This window comes from Helicoverpa armigera, chromosome 11 (assembly GCF_030705265.1).
Source record: "Helicoverpa armigera isolate CAAS_96S chromosome 11, ASM3070526v1, whole genome shotgun sequence".
NCBI classification, from domain to species: domain Eukaryota; kingdom Metazoa; phylum Arthropoda; class Insecta; order Lepidoptera; family Noctuidae; genus Helicoverpa; species Helicoverpa armigera.
The window spans coordinates 8,523,609-8,544,574 of NC_087130.1; the positions used below are offsets into that span (position 1 = coordinate 8,523,609).

A 20,966-nucleotide genomic window follows, 5' to 3' on the forward strand; every position below is an offset into this window, starting at 1 on the left:
ACTGGCTCCTGACTACCCGTAACGACTGCTAAGGATGTTCAATGACAGCCGGGACCGATAGTTTGACGTGCCATCTGAAACTCAAGTAATACCTACGGGGAATATTAGTATATATGTCCTACCTGCACCCTCCTCCGTCCCTTAACATGCAGCAGCATGAGCGGCTTGGTGCCGTGCGCGAGCGGCGCGGCGGCGGCGCTGCGTAGCGACACGTTTGAGAAGTCTTCCTTACTGGCTAGTGCTGCTAGGGCTTCCGCTGCTAAGCCACCGTTACTTGATACTGGAGATGCAAAGATTGATGAATATGTTATCGTGGAAACATTATATAAATCTGCGCTCGAATTGAGAACCTTATTTATTTATTTAACGTTTATGTACAATTGATGAGACAAGAAAACAATTAACTATACAAAGGCACTGTTTATTTCTTAAGAAATCTCTTCCAGCAAGTCCGCTATGGGAGAGTTACAATAAAAAGAGATAAGATAAAGGTGTGTTTCTTTTTGGAAAGTAAATTAAAAAACATTAATTTTTGCAACTGATTTTATGAAATATAGGCTAAACTAAGTTCTTTTGTCATCCAATAATAATAAAAATAGCCTCCCAGTTTCTAAAGCAAATTATCGTCTGTAGATTTACTACAATCATGTGTGTACATAACTTCGAACCTCATTACATATACTATTAAGATAAGGCAAAGGCTTAAAAGCAACACGGCAGGACCAAAGGTAACAAGGTACCAATTTTGCTTACTCTTGACTCGAGTATATGTAATTAATCTTCAGTATCTTTATTAAGTAAAACTCACTTTTATCAAGCACATGGTTATGCTTGGGCACGGTCGGCGGCGGCGGCACGTACTCGTCGCGCAGGTCGGTGCGCGCGGCCAGCGCCCGCAGCGGGTTGCGCGACGCCGCGTGACGACGACCCACGCGGGCGCGGCGAGACCACTCGCTTGCTAATCTGCAGAGAGAAATAAGATAATATAAATAAGATAGTCAGTGATATCCCCTGAAGAGAGAACAGAGGAAAAACAAAGGCTTAACACCTAAGCCTTTGTTTTCAAAAGGATCAAAAACACCAAAATAAATGAATATCTTCAAAAATTCGACTTGCATTTTTTATTTCCATTTACGTAGAGGTAAATGAACCAGTGCAGAACGAGAAAATAATCTGATTTTGTACTATACAATCTGTGCCTTGTACGTTGACGTTAAGGTATAAAGTGCATAGAAAGGTGTAAAAAGAGATCTAGTGATATTCTAAATAAAAGGCTGCTGTTACTTATGTGGTCCAAAGGGACGGCTCCAGGTCCACCAATTGGCTCTTACTAAAAATACACAATATCAAATGTACTCACAACTGCCTCGACCCGCTGTCAATAGCGTCGAGATCTACATCGACTCCCTCAGTGTCAGCCAGTCGTTCCTGCTGCAGTGCCGGCGTGAAGAAAGCTTGGAAGGTCTCGTCATCAGCTCGCGGGACCCGCACCGGCTGGCCTGTGCGTTCCGCGCCTGATGACTCATCTTCTGTGGAAAAAAGGAGGTTAGAAATTAGTAAATAATTTTGAAATGTACCTAAATGTTATTGGCAAAGAAAGTTAAAATGAAAATAACGTCAGTTTCTTTTCCATGTAACTGTTTACTAACAATTTTCATGTGTTCAATTTTTAAAGAGGTTTTTAATAGTTTAAGTTGTCGATGAACTCGGATCTTAATACATATATTTAAGATTGATAGTAGGTATTAAAAATAGCTTGAAGTTGAAACCCCGAACTTTTTAAGACGAATAAAAACCCAAAGGCGGGCTATTTAGCAGGCATATTTATTTAACTATTTGAGTGCTTTTATGACAAGCAAAACATTTTCAATGTTCTTGTAATCTGCGAAAATTAAATACATATAAAACTGCATACTTCAATAAACAAACACTTATGTTTTTCCGTGTAAAATTGATAACCGTAACGCAATAAATATTTGTGCACCTACTAATACCTACCGATAACCTGCCGCTATAGCCAGTAATAACTTTTATGAGTGGCTCGATAAACGTATATATTATTATATGTATTAATCAATAATATGATAATTATAATGTTTTGCACCCGCATATTTACATGACATTTATGTAATAAAGATTAGATAACATTTAACCTGTATAAATGAACCGACAAATGCAATTACGAACCGTGCTACTCTTGATTAAATAATTTAAATTCAAAACACTAAACCGCTTAATTATGAAATGAATAATTTCTAGACTAATTTTATTCAAAATCCGTTGCTTTGTATAATAACTATCTACGTCATAATTTAATAATTGACTTCAAAGATGTAATCTTGTATAACAATATTGACCTCTTTACATTAAAAACCGTAATAACTAGATTTATTTCAATGACTTAAAAATAGCAATTTTTTTTTATGAAAACAAAAAATCAAATTGATTTCCATTAGTGAACTAACATAAAATGATTGTATGTAATGGTCGCGATTGACCCTTTCTTCCGAGGGTCCAGTACCCAAAGTTAAAGTTAATGAAAGAAAAGAAGTAAAAATATTAAACAAAATGTATACTCACTCTCATCAACCCTGCTAATACTCTCGCTGACAGAATGACTTCTTTTAAAGGATTCCCTATCGATCCTGTTCTCTTTAGGCTTGTTGTCCACTGCAGCGGCGCTCACGACGGCGCACGAAGCCGACCGATGTGGGCCCGAAGCGAATCCGTTCGTCGGCGATACTTGCTTGCGAGATCTGATTGAGTTACACGTAATATGATAGATTATAAAACATATAGTATTTAATATATGTATTTCTTTATGGACTGAAAAGACTTAGTATGACTGTAAAGTTGCTGGATTAGAATAAACACGAGACTTAAGCCTTTTGATAATAAAAAAAATATTGATGTTGAATGAATGTTGGAAAATGTTGAATGATTTGACATCGAAAGTATTACTGAATATAGTCTCGAATGACTTTATTATTATTTACGTTACTATGCCACTAAATACTACACTCATTTTTGGAACACATCAACGTGCAATTTGCTTTAGCAAAGAAAATCAATTAGTCTATGAAGATCATGATATCATTGTTAGTTGTAAAGTCACATCAAAAGCTAGCAAAAGAAAGCTCAGTTTTGGCCACATTCCAAACACTTTTTACCTTAACTTGAGTAATTGTGCATTTAGTTGTTCACTACAAACAAAAATGTGAAAGTTACGTCTCAGTAAACTAATTATATGCTACAGAAAAACTAAACCAATTTGTATAACATCTGATTAAAACCAGAAACCATCTTCATAGGATACATTTCAAACCGCAAACCAGAAGTATCATCATCATTGTACCTACTTCCTAGTAGTAATAAAATCAGCAAATATGGTAAGGTCAATTTTGTTCTAGATTGTTGCACATCAGAAAGAAAATCTCTCAACAAACACAAACATTTTAGCAAGGTGAAGAGGCAAACAAGTAATATGCAACCCAAAATTCTGTCAAATACACTTTTAAAAGTGAAACCTAGATAGGTATTCATAGGGCCAAACTTAAAGGCGGTTCTGAATATCTCACGAGTCAGTGTTCACACGGAGGTGCCCATTATGTAGGTTTGCGTAAAAGTGCTCGGAAGTGAGCTGCAAGTCGCCTTTAGGTTTGGTAGTACCACTTCCAAGGCTGTTTTATCCTTATTTTTGAATTAATTACTAAAGAGCTTTATCCTCACTTGAAGGTATTAGGCGGAGGAATCCCAGGCGACGCGATGACGGGGGCGACGGCCGGCGGCGGGGTGAGGGGCGGAGTGGCAGATACCACCTTGTCTCTCTCAAGCCGGCCCGCTACCGTGAATAGAGAGGCGTCGGTTTGTGGGACTCGTTTGCGCCAACCCTGAAACAAAATTAATAATTTTTATGCTAAAATTGACTTAAGATCTAGGTGAATACGAGTTAGGCTAGATCCGTACACCGTAGTCGAAGGCCCTTCAATTTTAAAGCGACGCTTTTATACCTTTCCCAAACTATGCTTCAACTGTTTTCACTCTATCAAATTAGTAGTATAATAAAATCAGACATTTTCGTCAAAGTTTTACGATTGATTCTATAGCCTGTGTATCAATACTGTGGTGCCAATTTACTCAAAAGAAATAACCACAATATGACACTTAACTAGTAGAATTTATTGGCCGAGTGGCCATTGCAAACGCTATCGGCAATGAATCACTGTGGTCACTTACTCATAATTCCGTATATCAACACTTCATGTATTTGTGTACTGCATCATTGGGTTCATTCCAAATTGGCCTTACCCACTCCAGACACCATTAAGCCCTTGATCTTTAAATATCCTTAAGCGTTAAAGGATACATTTATTAACACAATTATAAACTGTTTTGTTTTACATAAATGTTCATTGGAAAGGCCTGAGGTCAAGCAATTGTTGTAAACTGCATTCCGTATATCAGCGGAATCGTTGGACGCAAGTTATTTACGCAACGGAATTGTTTAAACAACTAGCAAGGTCTGAACTTTAGCATTTATACAGCTGCGTCGAAAGTTGATTTATACGATTTACTTGATTAACAAATAAATAAATGGGATGGTGTAATGATAGACGTTGAGATGGCAGTTGACGACACTGGCAAAAAATAAGCGGTTACTGGTAAAGATCGTGCAATCATGATGTGTAATGCAATCGTGCATGGGCAAGAAACTGTCAGAGCATCGCTTCATGACCTAGAAAGAGAATGTCAAGAGGAAGAGAGTGATAAATATGAAGCTGTAAGAACAAGCCGCTCTCAAATTAAAAATATAAATGTTTAGTGATAAAACACACTGAGTGGAACGTCGTGTTTTATCAGCCGACAGGATAATGGAGCGATAAAATGCCAAACGAATTGCTTTCATCGTTTTGTTTCATTTGTAACATGTCCATGCAGTCATGGTGCATGGACATGTTACACTCATGTGTCCTACGTCGGTATGCCTCATGTGCTAGTTAAAACAAGTGACCTATTGCCTTTCTTAGGGCATCAAGTATGTCTAAGATTTAATGTGATTGTGTGGGTTTTCTCACGACATTTTACACATCATTGATGTAATTACTTGTGTGTGGTAATTCATCACTTCAATTTATTAATGTTTCGGCACGTTTATTCTTAAATTAGGTTTTGACTCTAGTAGATGATGGAGATTTAATCTCTACACATAATTACATTGTGTGATGTTCATAATAATTTGGGTTATTTTACTTACTTGTGCAGCTGTTTCTAATTTGTTTCTTCTATCTGCTAGAATGTTTGTTGTTCCTATTTCGTTGTCATCGATGCTTTTCTTCTTATCATCTACCGAATTTAGAGATTCCTGTAACAAACAAAGACACATTTCAATAATAGTCAACAAAAGTGAAGTGACAATTTCATTGTTGTATAATTCAATGGTTATTCACTCAAAACAGTGAAGCATTGATCACAGTGATTTGAACGTAACATTGTTTTCTTTATCAGATGAAATTACTAAAGATATAATGTTCACATTTCTGATTGATGAAGACATTAGATTAATGAGGAGAAAAAAGTGTGAAACTTTATAATTATGGTATCTTCCTTCGATTGTGTATCGAATGCAAACCGCTTTGTTACGTAAATAGATATGTACTATAATATTGCATTTGATCTACATTCACGGACTGATAATTTATTGTCACGCCATCTTGCATAACATCCAGTATATAATATGTCGCTTGAAACCATAGCAATTAGAGTTTCAACTGCAGGTCTTGGAATGAAGCGATTTCGTAGCTAACATCAATCATAATTTAGGGATGCGTGCATGAAGCCGTGTCAAAAATGAGGATCGTTGTGTTATAAATAAAATTAGGCATTAACAAAAACAGTAGGTACACTGAAGGTGGCAAGATATGCACTCAGGAGATGGAGTAAATAGGTATACGAAAGTCATAACTATAATTTGATTAAACGATGAACAAGTGTGTAACCGTCATTGAAAGAAGTTAACGGATGTAAACAGTAATAGAATTGATTAGTTTTGGCAACAAGTTGTACGCATCCGTTGGCCCTGGTTTACTAAAACCGGCATTTTTATGTTGTGTATTGAATGAAAAAATAAAACCTGCCTGAACATTGTCCACGGAATCGACATCGAACTTCTTAAAAACGGGTTTAAGACCTCCATTGCTCGCGTTTTTCGTTTTATTTTTCAGTTCTCCAATAACCGAACCGAAGTTAAGACCCTGTGGAAAGCCTGGCTGCTTTTGAAGAAGCTTCAAAACAGGTTTCTTTTCCTCTGTTTTATTTTCAACGTCGTCGGCAAGTCGTTCAGTATGCTTTACGATATTATTTCCGTTGAATAGTTTTATTTTATCAGCTATGGCATCGATTGTATTTTGTTGCTCTATAGCCTTTTCGCTAAGAGTCAGTCCTTCGTCCTTAGTAAGCGGTATAATTTCTTTGGAAGAGGAATAAAACACTTTTGCCGGTTCCTCATGAATCAGTAATTCAGTTTTATCCAAAGACAAGTTTTGTATTATGGAATTTATTTTGTCATCTCTCAAAATAGTTTTTTCGAGAAATTCCGCAAGTCTTTCTTTTGGCGGGCTTTCCCGTCTGACTAGTTTTTCACTGAAGAGCTTCTCGTTTTGTTGCTTGAGCAAAACACTGGGTGGTATAAATTCCTCAGTTGTGAAAGAATTATTGTTTTGTTTGTCATAAACTTGTTCACTTTTGAGATTTTCAAAAACATTTTGTTTGTCATTCACTTGCTCAGTTTTGAGGTTTTCGAAAACATTCTGTTTGATTTCAATACTTTCAGTCGTGGGCTCTTTGGATATGTCTTTGTTTATAACCTTGTCACACTCCTTTTCAGTTGCTTCTTGCTTATTTTCCAGTTTTTCATAATGAAACGGTTCTTGTTTTGATGGCAATAAATATTTCCAGAGTAAATAGACAAGGATTCCAAGTCCAATGAACGTTTCCAGTAGCATCGTGAACTATTTTCTAATCACTTGACTGAATAATGAGATCGATATGCGTTATTGATAGCGCCACTAAAAATCCTTGAAGGCTTCGCGCTCCATTTGTAATGAGGAGTCAATTGAGCAATGACGTTTCACACACTAGAGTATCGCATTGTTTATATTAGCATCGGACAATGCATATCGTTCAATAACACTGCTAATTCACTGTGTAGTCACTGTTGCATAATAAGAATAACTAAGCTTACAAAAATAATGTCAACAAATCTAGTAAACAATGCGCGTACTGCGGCGGTCGGAATGGAACTGATCACCGAGATCAGTCGTCATTATCATCTGGCAGCGGACACGGCACGTGTGACTCATGCGCAGGTCCTAGAATGTGTGTAAACATTGTATACGACCAGTAGCACCAACAATGACGCATCAATATATAATGAAAAATACTATATTGTAGGTGCGTCGCAGGCGGTACCATCAGAGATCCTTGACCCAAGACAACACCACACCCAAATAAAGACAAGGTGTAGCTTACCAGTTAACAACAAGATTGAAACAAAAGAAAACAATAATAGAAAACTGCTGACGACATTTTTGCCGCACATGTAGAAGTCAAATGGGTAGCAGCAATGCAAATGAAACCAGCTGTTTAATCACAGCACCGTGAAAACAGTTACACCATGCTCAGTATAAATGGTTGATAATTACAGCAATAACCATTGGGAGCTTACGCTAACCGATTTTCCTATTACTAACCAATTACAGAGAACAGGAAAAACATAAAATTGCTCAAAACTGGGCTGCGACAGACTAGATTCCATCTAACCACCTCAATGTACGCAATAACGCTGTCGACGCGCCGGGCTTGCGCCAAATAAGCGAACTTGCCCCAGCCTAATGTGGAAACCAGCAAAAACTGCGCACGCTAATTCAATGAAAATATTATTAAAATTAATGTAACTTTGAGGATGGAAATAGACAAATACTCGTACATAATGTGAACAATGTGTAACAAACAGGAAGATGAAATAAACCACATAGGTACTAACACATTTAGTGACGCGCTAGACTAGTAATGATACGTCAATCCTGTCAACGATGCTTTAATAAACTTCAATAGAGGCAATGGCGAAGGCAATATAGGACGAATCCATCACAATTGTACTATCAACATACGACACACAAATATGCGGCCAAATTGAAATCTTTAACTTGCATAGAATACAAATTACGAACGACGTTGAGAATTCGAATGTTTACATGCCTTTGGCGTACACAAAGAATAATTAAAGTTTAACAGAAATAGAAACGCGAAATAAGGGGCGAAAGTGTCGGTGTCTATTCGTGAATATTCAAATCTAAAGAACTATCTCTTGATTAAAGCACTTAGCATGAAAGGCAGAAAGGTAAACGTGGTCTTGATCCTTGACAGTCAGTAAATGGAGGATACAGAAGAGAAGTAGACAACGAACTATATGATGAAGGATTTGAATTGCCACAACGAACAATTCGAACACACAGCGATACGTTAACCTATAACAGATTACAAGGTCGGCACAAAAGATAGCAAAGATAAGTGATATCAGACGATAATGAAGACCGCTATGTTTATGCAATCAATAACAAAATTCACCATGGCATTAAATTGTGTAAATTGCTATTTGTCTCAATTAACAACAACGCGTACACAACAGTAGCTACAATTCCTTGTATCTCAAACTTATTGAGATTTATAGGCCTTGAGATACAGAAACTGAATTTGATAACTGAGAAGATTATATTAATTAAAATAAAATGTAATCACACAAAACTGCACATTATTCACATCCGACCGATGTTTAACCAACACACGATCTCAAAGTCACTGTTAACAATATTTTGGCGCGTCTTAATGAACGCGATTTTTGAAGGCAAAAACCCGTGAAAGACCGCGACCGTAGCGCGCGCGCATTGGCCGACTAGCCCAAAACAACTGACGGTGCCAGTACGTCTCGCCAAGCAGCCGGGTCATTGTCGATGCATGTGCAACAAGTACTGCTTTCTGATACATGGAAATTAAGATTCGCTTTTTGTTTGCCCAACGATCCGGCAAGTTTCCCGGAAATCGTCTACAAGGCTTTAAATGTTGATATGCCAAATATGAGTCAACCTTGAGTAATGGGTATAAATAAAAAGTGACCGAGGCTCTTGAAAAATTATCGCTGTTAAATAATGAAGAAAAAACTTTTATGATTCTAGATTTCTCCTCGAAACAAAAGTTACTTTAATGCTACTGGATAGACAGTTACTAATACCACACTTTCGAATGATATCTTGTTACATATGTGATTGTACACAAAGGAAAACGACGAACGAGCGTCGAATTTCGTGAGAAATAACAGTTTTGGCTTGGAAAGCAAAGTGCATATTATTCAAACAAAGCTTTACTGTTTTGTATTCGCACAAGAGCTGTTTTATAATTTTAATGCGTCTTCGTAACTTCAGCAACAACTTAATTATCATAATATGCTGATTATTCAAATGTTTCTCCATATATTATCCATTTATTGATATTCTTTATGGGTATATGGTATGGTGTGCCACCGGGTTTTACATCGGTCTATCGTTATTACAAATTGTTTTAAGTGTAAGGTATATTACAAATTAACGATCCCTTGGCGTTCTCACGTTTACGACTTTCTGCTCTAAAAAGCAAACTTTGGCCACGCGGCCGTCATTGGGTTCATCATAACTTTGCAGTGGCCAAGATTTATAATTAGATTTAGCTTCTAACGCCAAAATTTATGTGGAGCACTTTCATAACCGTTTCGTTGGCACTGTTTGACTAATGAGTGTAATACTAAACTATGAAGCGGAGACTGACAGATGTTCTTTGGATGTTTCTTTAATTAAATATTACTATTGCGAAACGCCATATCAAGACGATTCATCATTGACCAGTATTGTTGGCCAATTAAGATCAGTTCTTTTATTTTTAGTGACAGATTCATTGGTCATGTTTTTGAAGACTGTGGAGAATCCAGAAACTGCTTTGGTAATTGGCATGAATACTTGGATGGAATGCGAAATATATTGCGTATGCGTCTATATTTGCCTTGTGATATTCGAGAAGAAGTACATGTCTGTTTTGTAAGTCTTTATATTAACAAACAGGAAAGGTAATATATGAGGTGCGCTTGATTTATATTGTACATATTAGGTAGTTCTTAGTGACGCCATTAATTTAAAATGTGCTGCAGTTTATTAAGTTGTATATGACAGTTTTGTAGCGTTGATGTAACGAGTTGATGGATTTTAACGAGCTGTTTGCCAAGTAAAAATGTTTTTACAACGATAAAATCTAAATATTTATGTGGGAAGACTGAGAATGTTTCTTATAAGCTTGGTCTTGTATACAGTTATTAATTTAAAAATTACTTTTACAATTACTGGCATCTAGTTTTTTATCTCGTCCGGTTCATTTTTCTCGCATCGATTGGACCTAAGTTAGAATCTAAAACAGATTACTTGCAATTATAATACGTCTATTTATCTGCATCGCAATAATCGAGCAAAGGAAATACGTACCTAAATGCATAACATTACCAACCGTAAAACATAAATTGCATACTACAAATACCAGAGAACAAGTACCCAATGAATATTTATACATAGTTAATAATTGACTAAATGCAGCGATTTACAATCGTTGGTGGGGTCCGAGAGGCGCACGCGCCTACCTACGTTACGTCACGACTGCGCATGCGCTGGGCTGGTAACTGAGTCGGCTAGGATTACAGCTTGCGGCTAAGCATTGATCATTGCAATTGTAGAAGCTTTTATATGTATATGAAATACTAATGTTTATGTTTAGGGCACATTGTAGGTAAGTATAAATAAATACCTGCCTTATCAAACACCACATAACATAAATGATGAGGACAACAATAGAATTTTTTGTATCGTTTACATTCTTTTTATAGCAAACATGTACAATCACCAATTAGTCAACAATTAAGGGAAAACGGACAATCAAATTGTAAATGACGAATAATGTGAACAATGGACACATTTAACTATCAAAGATACCAAATTCAATACGTTTTGACTTAAAATAATAACACATATTTCCTAAATTACACAAAAAGGCATTGAATGATCCAATCCATTGAAAACAAAGAACTACATAATTAATAATTTTTTGTGTCCGTACAAAGACTTTTTGAACGTTATAGAGTTGAAATTAGAACACCTACGTCGCATTGTGTACCTTTATTTTTATATAGTATAAATAGACATAGATATAAATACACCTGAGACGTACAGAGTGCGACCTCATTTTAATGCTTCCCTATATGGTCGGGTTATGCCGAGTGTTACAATGTGCCATCTATGGTATGAGGACGCTATACCCTTTCAATTATGCAGGCAAATACGACCTAGAATGCAGGAATAAGTGTTTATCTTCAATTAAACGACGATTTGAATACGATAAATTGGTGAGGAAGTATATGAGTTAGCTTTAAAAGGCTTTTTCAGCATGACAGCATTGCAATTATTATCATTATCATTTCTCTTCTTATCCTCTATCTATACTAATATTATAAAGAGGAAAATTTTGTTTGTTTGGTTGTAATGAATAGCCTCAAAAACTATTGGACCGTTTTTTTTAAATTATTTCACCATTCGAAAGCTACATTATCCACGAGTAACATAGGCTATATTTTATCACGGTACGGGCAGTAGTTACCACGGAACGCGGGTAAAGCCGCGGGAAAACGGCTTGTTACAAATATAACACAAAATGTTGATATTACCATTCTATTCAATAATATCTACAAATTAAACGAGTAATGTTTTCCCGCTTTTAATAACGAGATTACGTACACTGCCACTGGCGGCGCCACGAGCGCGCATTTGATTTCCGCCGTCAAACATAGATGGCGCTGACACATGATCTAATAAAAACACGTCACGAGCCGGGACAAATCCAATTTGTCGCTTCAGTAAATACTGGAGAAAATCCCTTCGGAACTACGGGAATCGTAAAAATATTCTGAGATTAGGATAATCAATTAAGGTGGGAAATTACAAGAGCAATTACAGTTTATTTTTAGTTTAGAGCCCGATTGGGCAGAGATCCTGAAAATATGTCAACAAATCTTCAATTTTGGCCTAATAATAGAAGAAAAATATACCCAAAAAGGTTATGAATAGTACATTAACATGCTGTTGAAATATACCGATACAAATCGTCAATTTTGACTTAAAAATAGAACAAAAATATACCCAAAAAGGTTATCAATAGCATATTAACATGCTATAAGCTTACGCACAATGACGGAGCACAAAAGTACGGCTGGCTTGAAACAAAAGCCATGAAAGGTCATGGGGATATTTGTAGCTTGCCATAAATAGTAATGTCGTTTAGCCCAAAATAGCTTGAACTTTAGTTGCCGACCTTAACCGGGGAACTACTGATGAAGATGACACGGTAATAACATGCTGCTGGTTCTTGCAATAACATTATAAGGTTATCAGAGTGGTCTATACTTAAGTTAAAAGGCATTTGTTTTTTCAGGTGTTAATGTAGAAAAACCTTTAAATGCTAGAAATATTTTTGAATCAATATAGTCAATATCTAGAATGTTTGAAAGATACTTATTGTAAATATAGCTTATAGACTAATCTAGAACGTTTAAGGCAGTGCGAAAGTTGGGAAAGTCGCGAAAATATGAACAGCCTTGAGTTATGAGACAAGGCTTATGTCAGCAAAAGGTCACTATTAGCTCCAATTTTCTTTTTAACCTTTGTATTAGTAATTATACTCTGACTGACTGGTGCTAACTCCCAAAAGTATAATTAAGAAACAATTATTTCTATAACATTTAAATTAATTTAGTTTTTAATGTCAAGTTTACATTCACATTGCAATTTGTTGTATATACTACTGTCCATAGCCGAAATACTTTCGTAAGTACATAAGTTTTAAAGGCCTCATAAAACCGTGTTAGTTTTATTCCTACCTTTAGCAGAGATCAACTAGCGGAAAAGAGGGTACGATGATGACAGCGCAGTTCCTGAGAGAAATCGCTTCCCATTTGCTGATCATCGACACGAAATCTTTTTGAAATAAATTGGTACGCTAAATCGGGTCGGGAATATAAATCTCTTACGTCGTAAATTAAATCTGGGGGAAAGTGTTCGATATACAAATTCGGTGTTAAGGGCAGACTCATTTTTGTCATGTAGAAAACACAATCAAAGGTTTGAATTATAGAATTATAGAATTAGACACTACAGTCGATTAACCAACACAATCCAATGAACTTTATTTAAAAGGACATCAAAGCAAGAATCTACCTCGGATAGGAACCACATTAATATTCTCCGTGATATTAAATTTGTCGTGTGTCGTCGGCATTATTTATGCTTTATCGGGAAATGGAAAAGCGCGGTCGTATAGGAAATGCTATTTGTACAGAAATAGGACAATATTGGATACGTTCACATCGTGATATTGATTTAGGACGAAATGTGTTCGTTAATGTCTTTGATGGGGAACCCAATTCACAATGGAGTGATGAAAGGAAAGCGCAATTGGGTTTAGTTAGCGAGCATATTAATACCAGATTTAATTAGAAGCAACGTATTTACAAAATAATTGCTTTGGAGAATAGGTATGGCGCAAAAACGCCGAAAATTATAAAACCACAGAGTCATAAATATCTTCAAGCTTCATTGCAACTAGAATGCTTTTATACACTCCAAAAATACTGCTTTTATTCCTACATAAAATTCCGTCACACAAATCAAGCTGTCATTACCACGAAAGCTAAAGCACCCCTCGACCGCCCCTCGCACTGAATTAAAAATCAAACTGGACAATTTCCTCTTTAACAAGAAAATATTTTCAAAATCAAGAGACTAAACTGAAGGGGCATTCTGGGGTCTTTTAAAAGCCATTTTATCTTAACAAATTGATCTTCTAACATCATAAATCAGTCAGTTTCCAATTAAAACGTCAATGCGGCGTGACGGATAGGAAGAAACACAAGGGGAGATTTAGGTTAACGTTTTACTAACTAGGAAACTGTACCGTGACCTGTCAACATACCTTTTGTTGGGACCGGAAAGTTTAGCCTACAAATAAAGATCTTAACTATTTAGAAATTAGGTCGAGAATGGTGTGAATATTTCAAGCAATTTTGGAGGTGACACGCGATTTGAGCTCGTTAAGTAAAGTTCACGAAAGGCGTGGACTCGCTTTAAAACATGCGTGACATTGGCAAGAGGTCAATGACACATGTCACTAGTTATTTTGTAAGCGGAAGCTTATTGTTCCGAGATAAAATTAGACCTACTGATATTGTGAACAATAAAATCTTTATGATATTGTAAATTGCACTATCGATTTGTATATTAAAAATCAATAAAAATATTGAATTTAATACCGGTAGCCACATCAAAATTTATCCTTGCTCGGGATTAAAATATCAAGTTTACAAAACGACCAATAATTTTGTTATTATGTGTAATATTTTAAAGGTTTTATTTCCGATTATCCTTAGAGCACCTATAAAATATTTCTGTTTATGTATAGACATTACGACAGCTGCCAATTACATCAAAAAAAATTCAAGGCTAATGTAGTAAACATTTTTGCACGTAATATTATAAATGCCGCACCCTTAACTAGGGTAATTAATGGAATAAATTAAATGAGACACTGCGGAAGTAATGCTTTCACGAAGAAATATTTCACTTTGATATTATGTTTATTTATTTCTATGTTATGTTATGTTTATTTCTATATTTAAATATTTACCTATAAGCCAGGACCTATCGAAACGACATAACTGCAGTTTTACGAGATCCTTATAGAAGATGTTTATAGGCATATCTGGAAGCCTTAGTTACTCTTTCACGCAAAAACAACTGAAAGAATTTTAATGAAACTATAGGCTACTTTTACTTATGTGCGGTAAATAGTTCCTTCAGGACGCGGGTAAAACCGCTGGTGAAGTCAGTATATAAAAACTTTTTTCGCATAGTCTTTCTTATTTGGAATATTAGGTGAAGACGAAGTTCCATTGGAGATATCTCTGCCTCACACTACAGCCGACCTTGACAATACTCATCCAATCGATACGCCTCAACTTTACTATATAATATTTTTATGACAACGCAATTAAGTTAATGGAAATTAAGCTATGAAAGTGTCACATTTTATACAGTAAGTTGACAACAATGACTACTTAAATAAAATAATGCTAGAATACTTAACACGTCAAAACCCCCTAAAGAATAGAACATAAATTAACATCTCTATTCAAGTTGAAGCGACTCCTTTTTAGTAAGACTTTGGAGCTTTACCTCTGAAACGAATATTTACAGGTGAAGCTCATAAATCACACCATCAAGATTTACCCTTCCCAATTAACCAGACACTACAACCAAAACATGCGTAACATTCGCATAAATCTCAACACAAATTAACCTAAACGCCAATTTCACATAACAACACTATGCAACCAATCGATTATCACCCTTAAGGAGTTCAAAATACGGTCTATTTTTGCAAGACCGGTGGTATATGATCCCGGGTGGTAACAGACGTGTTCTGCAGTATCACAATAGATGAGAAGCCCTTGTCTTGAAGGGTTCTGCTTATTACAGGGGGGACTGTCAAAGTGATGCAAGGTTAGCACGGGCGTAGGGCTCTCGTAACGGTAAGTTTTGCCCCTAGGCATAGGTTTTAAATAGATGGGAGCTTGATGGAGATTGCGAGTACCTTCGTGTAGCGTAATGTGGAATCTTTTGAAGAGCACTTTGATGGGATGTATGATAGACGCTTCTTTGCTACGTTTGCTTTATTCATACATTTTGCAGGCAAAGCTGAGTAAGGCGAAGACAGAAGGTATCTTTACAGTTCTAAACGTACAAAGTCTGAAGATATTAACTTTCCTTTGACACTACATAATACATGACAGATGTTTTTGATAGTCTTGTCAATGCGAGAACCTATCCATCCAATAAAAATTTCTAGTCCTAATATTACCTACAAGATTTTTGCGATCTTTCTTAGGCCTTATGAAACATTTTGTTAGCATTCTCGTCTTAACTCAAAATTAATCAATAGAATAGAAAATGTGTACTAACATTGATCCTATTCTTGGCTCTCTCGATGGCCTTGGAGTCCTCTCGCTCGGGGCTCAGCCGGCAGACGCGCGCTCTCCAATCGTTTGCGCCCGCCGCGTGAAGAGCCGCCAACCTGAAAATAAAAATAAATTCAATAATTAATATAAAATTGTAGAACTATAGAGGTATAATACTATTCCTATAAAATACTTTGGACCTTAGGGAACTTTTAAAAAATACTTTTTTCACGTTTTTCAGGGCTTATTAAGTAAATCGATATTTAAAAATGCGTTAAACACATTGTAAACACATGGTTTTTTGGCAACAAAAGGATGCACTTCAAGCAAAGCTTTTCCCTAACCTACAAAAACATTTCAACTTAGTGTAAAATTAATATCAAAAATATTTCAGTCATAGGTAAATTAATTTCAAATTATTATTCAAATTTTTACAATGTCATAATAAAAGATAAACAATACGATTACAAGCAACAATTAGGTACAAAGCTTAACCAAAACAATAAACACGCTACATAGAGGATAATCCTACATTTTCAGTTCAAATAAAAGGTATTGCGTATTTCACACAATTGGACTAAGAATTTAATTTCCATCGACCCGTATGAAGCTGTATAGAACGGTATTTACTCATTGTTAGGGCATTCAAAGGGTTTTATTATTACCTAGTTCACATATGCTCGTATATCGGAATTTGAAATACAATGGAGTAATACAATGATTCGTTTATAAGGGCAAAAGTGTCACACTTTTGATATAAAATGTAATCAGTCATTCGCTTATCATTTGTTAGAAGGGGACTCCCTTATAAAAGCTTTATGAATAGCTTTTATTATATAATACTTCCTAGCTTAATAGAAATTGATAAAACTAATGTAAACATACAGTAAAACTGAAAACAACTATTGCTCTTTGTAAAAAGCCAATGTCTCTCAGACGAAATACGCACATTGCGAATTTAATTGAGTCACAAGATAGATACATTTTAATTTTTTAGGTCATGTGAGTTTCCTCAAGAAGTTTTTTTAAAGTAAAAAGTGTAAAAACCCATGACGTATTCAGTCCTACCTGATTAATCGAAATACACAAATTAATGGATTCACTGTTTTTTATTCGTAACATAAAATATGTATTGCTGGTTACGCTGAGAGTCAGCACAAGGATATTTTTTTATTATTTAGTAGAATTGACAAGTTCACGAGAAAACCGCGCGTGAAATTCCGTTACCTAAAATTATTGTGGCTATAAAGTAAGTTCAGAATTTAATGCTACACGGATACATCAATTACACACATTCCTATCTACCTCATATCTTTCTCACATAGGTACAACATACATTGTTAGTAAATAAACAAAGCTATCTATAGCTAGTTCCTTCACAATTAAATATTTATTGTCTGTAGACCCAACAAAGGACGGTGACCTATCGGAGCCCTTTATCTAAAAGTCATTAACTTTAATTAGCCCGTAAGAGGCACACACATTACTTGGTACTAGAGGAAGACACATACAAATTGTTAAGTAACGAGTATAAATATTATTGTTTCGAAGTTTCATTTACGGACATATTTCTATGGGTCAAGATAACACTAGTTTAGATAAGATTTTGAACAATTCCTGCAAGTATTTATTTTTATTAATTTATGTCAATACTCATTAAGAAATGTGTCAATATTCTGAACACTGATTATTTCATTCAGAAACGGCAATTTAGAAAAGTCAACAGTTTTAAAGATTCTTTTAGTAATCAGTTGAGGATGATAACTAAATTATTTACCGTAATATTCCAACACGCTGGTTTTGTACTCTTAGAGGAAATACTTTGAACTATTGAAATGTTTATACTCTGTCAATTATAGTACAAAATCATATTTTGGAACATTTTATTGATAATGCCAATAATGCCTTAGTAAACTATAATGCTACGTTAGTATTGGGTGATTTCAACTTAAGCAGCATTGAATGGAAGGGCCCGCCAGACTTGCCACTTAGATTTTCTTTAAATAAAAATGGAATTTATGAGCAGAGACTTTTGGACTTTATTTCTTTAAACAACTTATCTCAGTATAATTATGTATATAACCATAAAAATAAGATTCTAGATCTAGTGTTGTCTGACATTGCGGTAAATCATCTAGGTAGGTCCGACAGTCCTCTTAGTAACATAGATTCGTACCATCCGCCCCTGGAATTCGAACTGCTGTGTAACTTGCATGAGGAAACCTTACGTCCTAACCAGCAGCCCATATTTAAATTCTATAAAGCTGACTACAGTAAGATTATTCAAGAACTAAGTGAAATATCTTGGCAAGGCTTATTCTCACAATGTTGCGACGTCGACGCAATGGTAGATACATTTTACAAAGTTATTCATGACCTTATTGAGAAATACGTACCTAAGACTAAACCTAAAACTTCCAAATATCCCGTTTGGTTTAGCAGGAACCTTGTACGACTTTTACATGAAAAAAATAAGTATCATACACGGTATTCGAAATTTAAAAACCCTCTAGATAAAATCTCATATATTACGCTAAAAGACAGAGCTTCCAAATTAATGAACGTTAACTATAGGCTATATATCAAGTCGATTGAATCTTCGATCACTTATAACCCTAAGCTCTTCTGGTCATTTCTTAAGCATAAACGTAACGGAAATAGTACTTACCCTTCCTCAATTCATCACGACGACCTCAAGGGGCGCAATGGAGCAGAGAATTGCAACATATTTGCTTCATGTTTTGCATCTGCTTACAATCCTCATAACATCAACAATGTTAATGTTACGTCTAAACATGTAGCTGCGCAATGGCAGAATACCGATTTCCCGACCCAATTGACATTAACCATGGATACTGTTATTAAAGCGTTAAAAAGACTTGACCCTTATAAGGGGCCAGGGCCCGACGGACTGCCCTCCATTTTTGTAATAAAATGTTGTGACGCCTTGGGAAAACCTCTCTCTGTGATTTATAATAAATCGCTAAGCACAGGTTGTTTTCCGAAGGCTTGGAAAGAAGCGCGAGTAGTACCAATTTTTAAGGCTGGTGACAAGTCCGCTGCGAACAACTATAGGCCAGTGTCTATGTTGTCCATTTTTGGAAAGGTGTTCGAAGCTTTAGTATTTCCTATACTATCGTGGCATGTAAAACAAATATTGATGCCTGAACAACACGGTTTCATGAAGGGCCGCTCGACTGGAACCAATCTTGCGTGCTTTATTTCAGATTTAGTGGACGCCGTAGATCGTGGATCACCTGTAGACGTAATCTACACTGATTTTAGCAAGGCGTTTGACAGGGTGGATCACAAATTGTTAATCAACAAGTTACAAGCGATCGGAATTGCAGGAAAGTTGTTGCAATGGTGTGAGTCGTACCTTGTTAAACGCACGGCTAAAGTTGTGGTTAATGGTTATTCGTCGAACACGTATCTCACTCCATCAGGTGTACCCCAAGGCTCCCATTTGGGCCCGTTATTTTTCAATATATTCATAAACGACGTGGCGTCTTGTTTTGTACACTCGAAAATATACCTATACGCGGACGATCTAAAAATCATTAAACGAATAGATGGCACTCAAGATCATCATAAACTTCAGGAAGACTTAGATCGTTTTTCCATATGGTGTTTAGATAATAATATGATACTTAATGCTGAAAAATGTAATCACGTACACTTTTCGAGGAAAAAAGGACCGTACTTTTGTAGTTACAATATCAATGGCCAAATTATATGCGAGAAAGAAGTTATCCGTGATTTGGGTGTTTATATTGACAACAAGCTTCGCTTTAACGTTCATGTTGATAAAATTGCTACTAAAGGTTTTAAAATGTTGGGTTTTATACTTCGCAACTGCAAAAATTTCAAACGCGCCTCAACTAAAATTGCAATATTTAACTCAATAGTCAGGTCAGGCTTGGAATATTGCAGTATAGCTTGGACTCCATTCTACGAGATACATAAACAACGTTTAGAATCAGTGCAAAAAAGATTTCTTTGGCACTTGTCATATCACTGCAATATAGGCAGAAACAAATCTAGCTACGGTTCACGTTTGAAACACTTCAAACTTCTGAGTCTAGAAAATCGCCGTATAATCCTAGATCATCTGTTCCTGTATAAAATAATAAATACTCACATTGATTGTCCACGGTTACTGGATCAAATAAATATTAACGTGCCTTACAAAATCGCTCGAAAGTCTCGATATCGGTTGTTTAGCGCTAAGAACTTTAAGACCAATCTGGGCCATTTTTCTACTGTAAATAGAATGCAGGTACAATTTAGTCGTCTGTCAAGCTCACCCAACGTAGATATCGACATGTCTTACTCTTTACATAAATTCAAGTCTACCCTGCACGGGGCATTATCATAACGGTAAAATTGGTAAATTATTGTTATTGTTTTTTTATTATTGTTGTTTTTTTATATAAGACTTTGAAACTTATAAAATGTTTAGGTTTTGTTTTTCCTTTCTGTGATTAATTGTTGGATGGCACAAGTCAGCACAATATTCTTAGCTAGTAACATGGCAAATGATTTTTTTTATTGTTTTTTTTCTTACTCCTATGTTTAATGCATGCCGTGGCAGCCTTTAATTAAGGCTACACTACAAAATGTAATTATTATGTAAGTGCTATAACATGTTCTTTCTGGTGTATGCTTTGTTGGTTGTCCTTAAATAAATAAATAAATAAAATAAATTATTGTGATCTGGGGCATGGGGCTCGGTAAACCCACTAATGAATTTTATTATTTATAGCTGTATGTATTCCTGTATTGTGAACAATTCTATTGTATTCAATATTACTAGTTTATGTTTGTTTATAATAAG

General features: G+C 35.7%; 1 protein-coding gene across 1 annotated transcript in view; it reads right to left on the bottom strand.

Moving 5' to 3' along the window:
• The window catches only part of LOC110381148 (supervillin), a 190,337-nt gene that overhangs the window by 6,462 nt on the left and 162,909 nt on the right, over positions 1-20,966 (bottom strand). The window contains exons 14-20 of the mRNA XM_064036849.1: positions 16,134-16,245; positions 5,255-5,362; positions 3,730-3,890; positions 2,581-2,756; positions 1,361-1,529; positions 809-963; positions 123-280 (exon numbers count right to left, since the gene is read on the bottom strand). Coding sequence (XP_063892919.1) covers positions 123-280; positions 809-963; positions 1,361-1,529; positions 2,581-2,756; positions 3,730-3,890; positions 5,255-5,362; positions 16,134-16,245 — 1,039 coding nt within the window. The remainder of the gene's footprint in view (positions 1-122; positions 281-808; positions 964-1,360; positions 1,530-2,580; positions 2,757-3,729; positions 3,891-5,254; positions 5,363-16,133; positions 16,246-20,966) is intronic.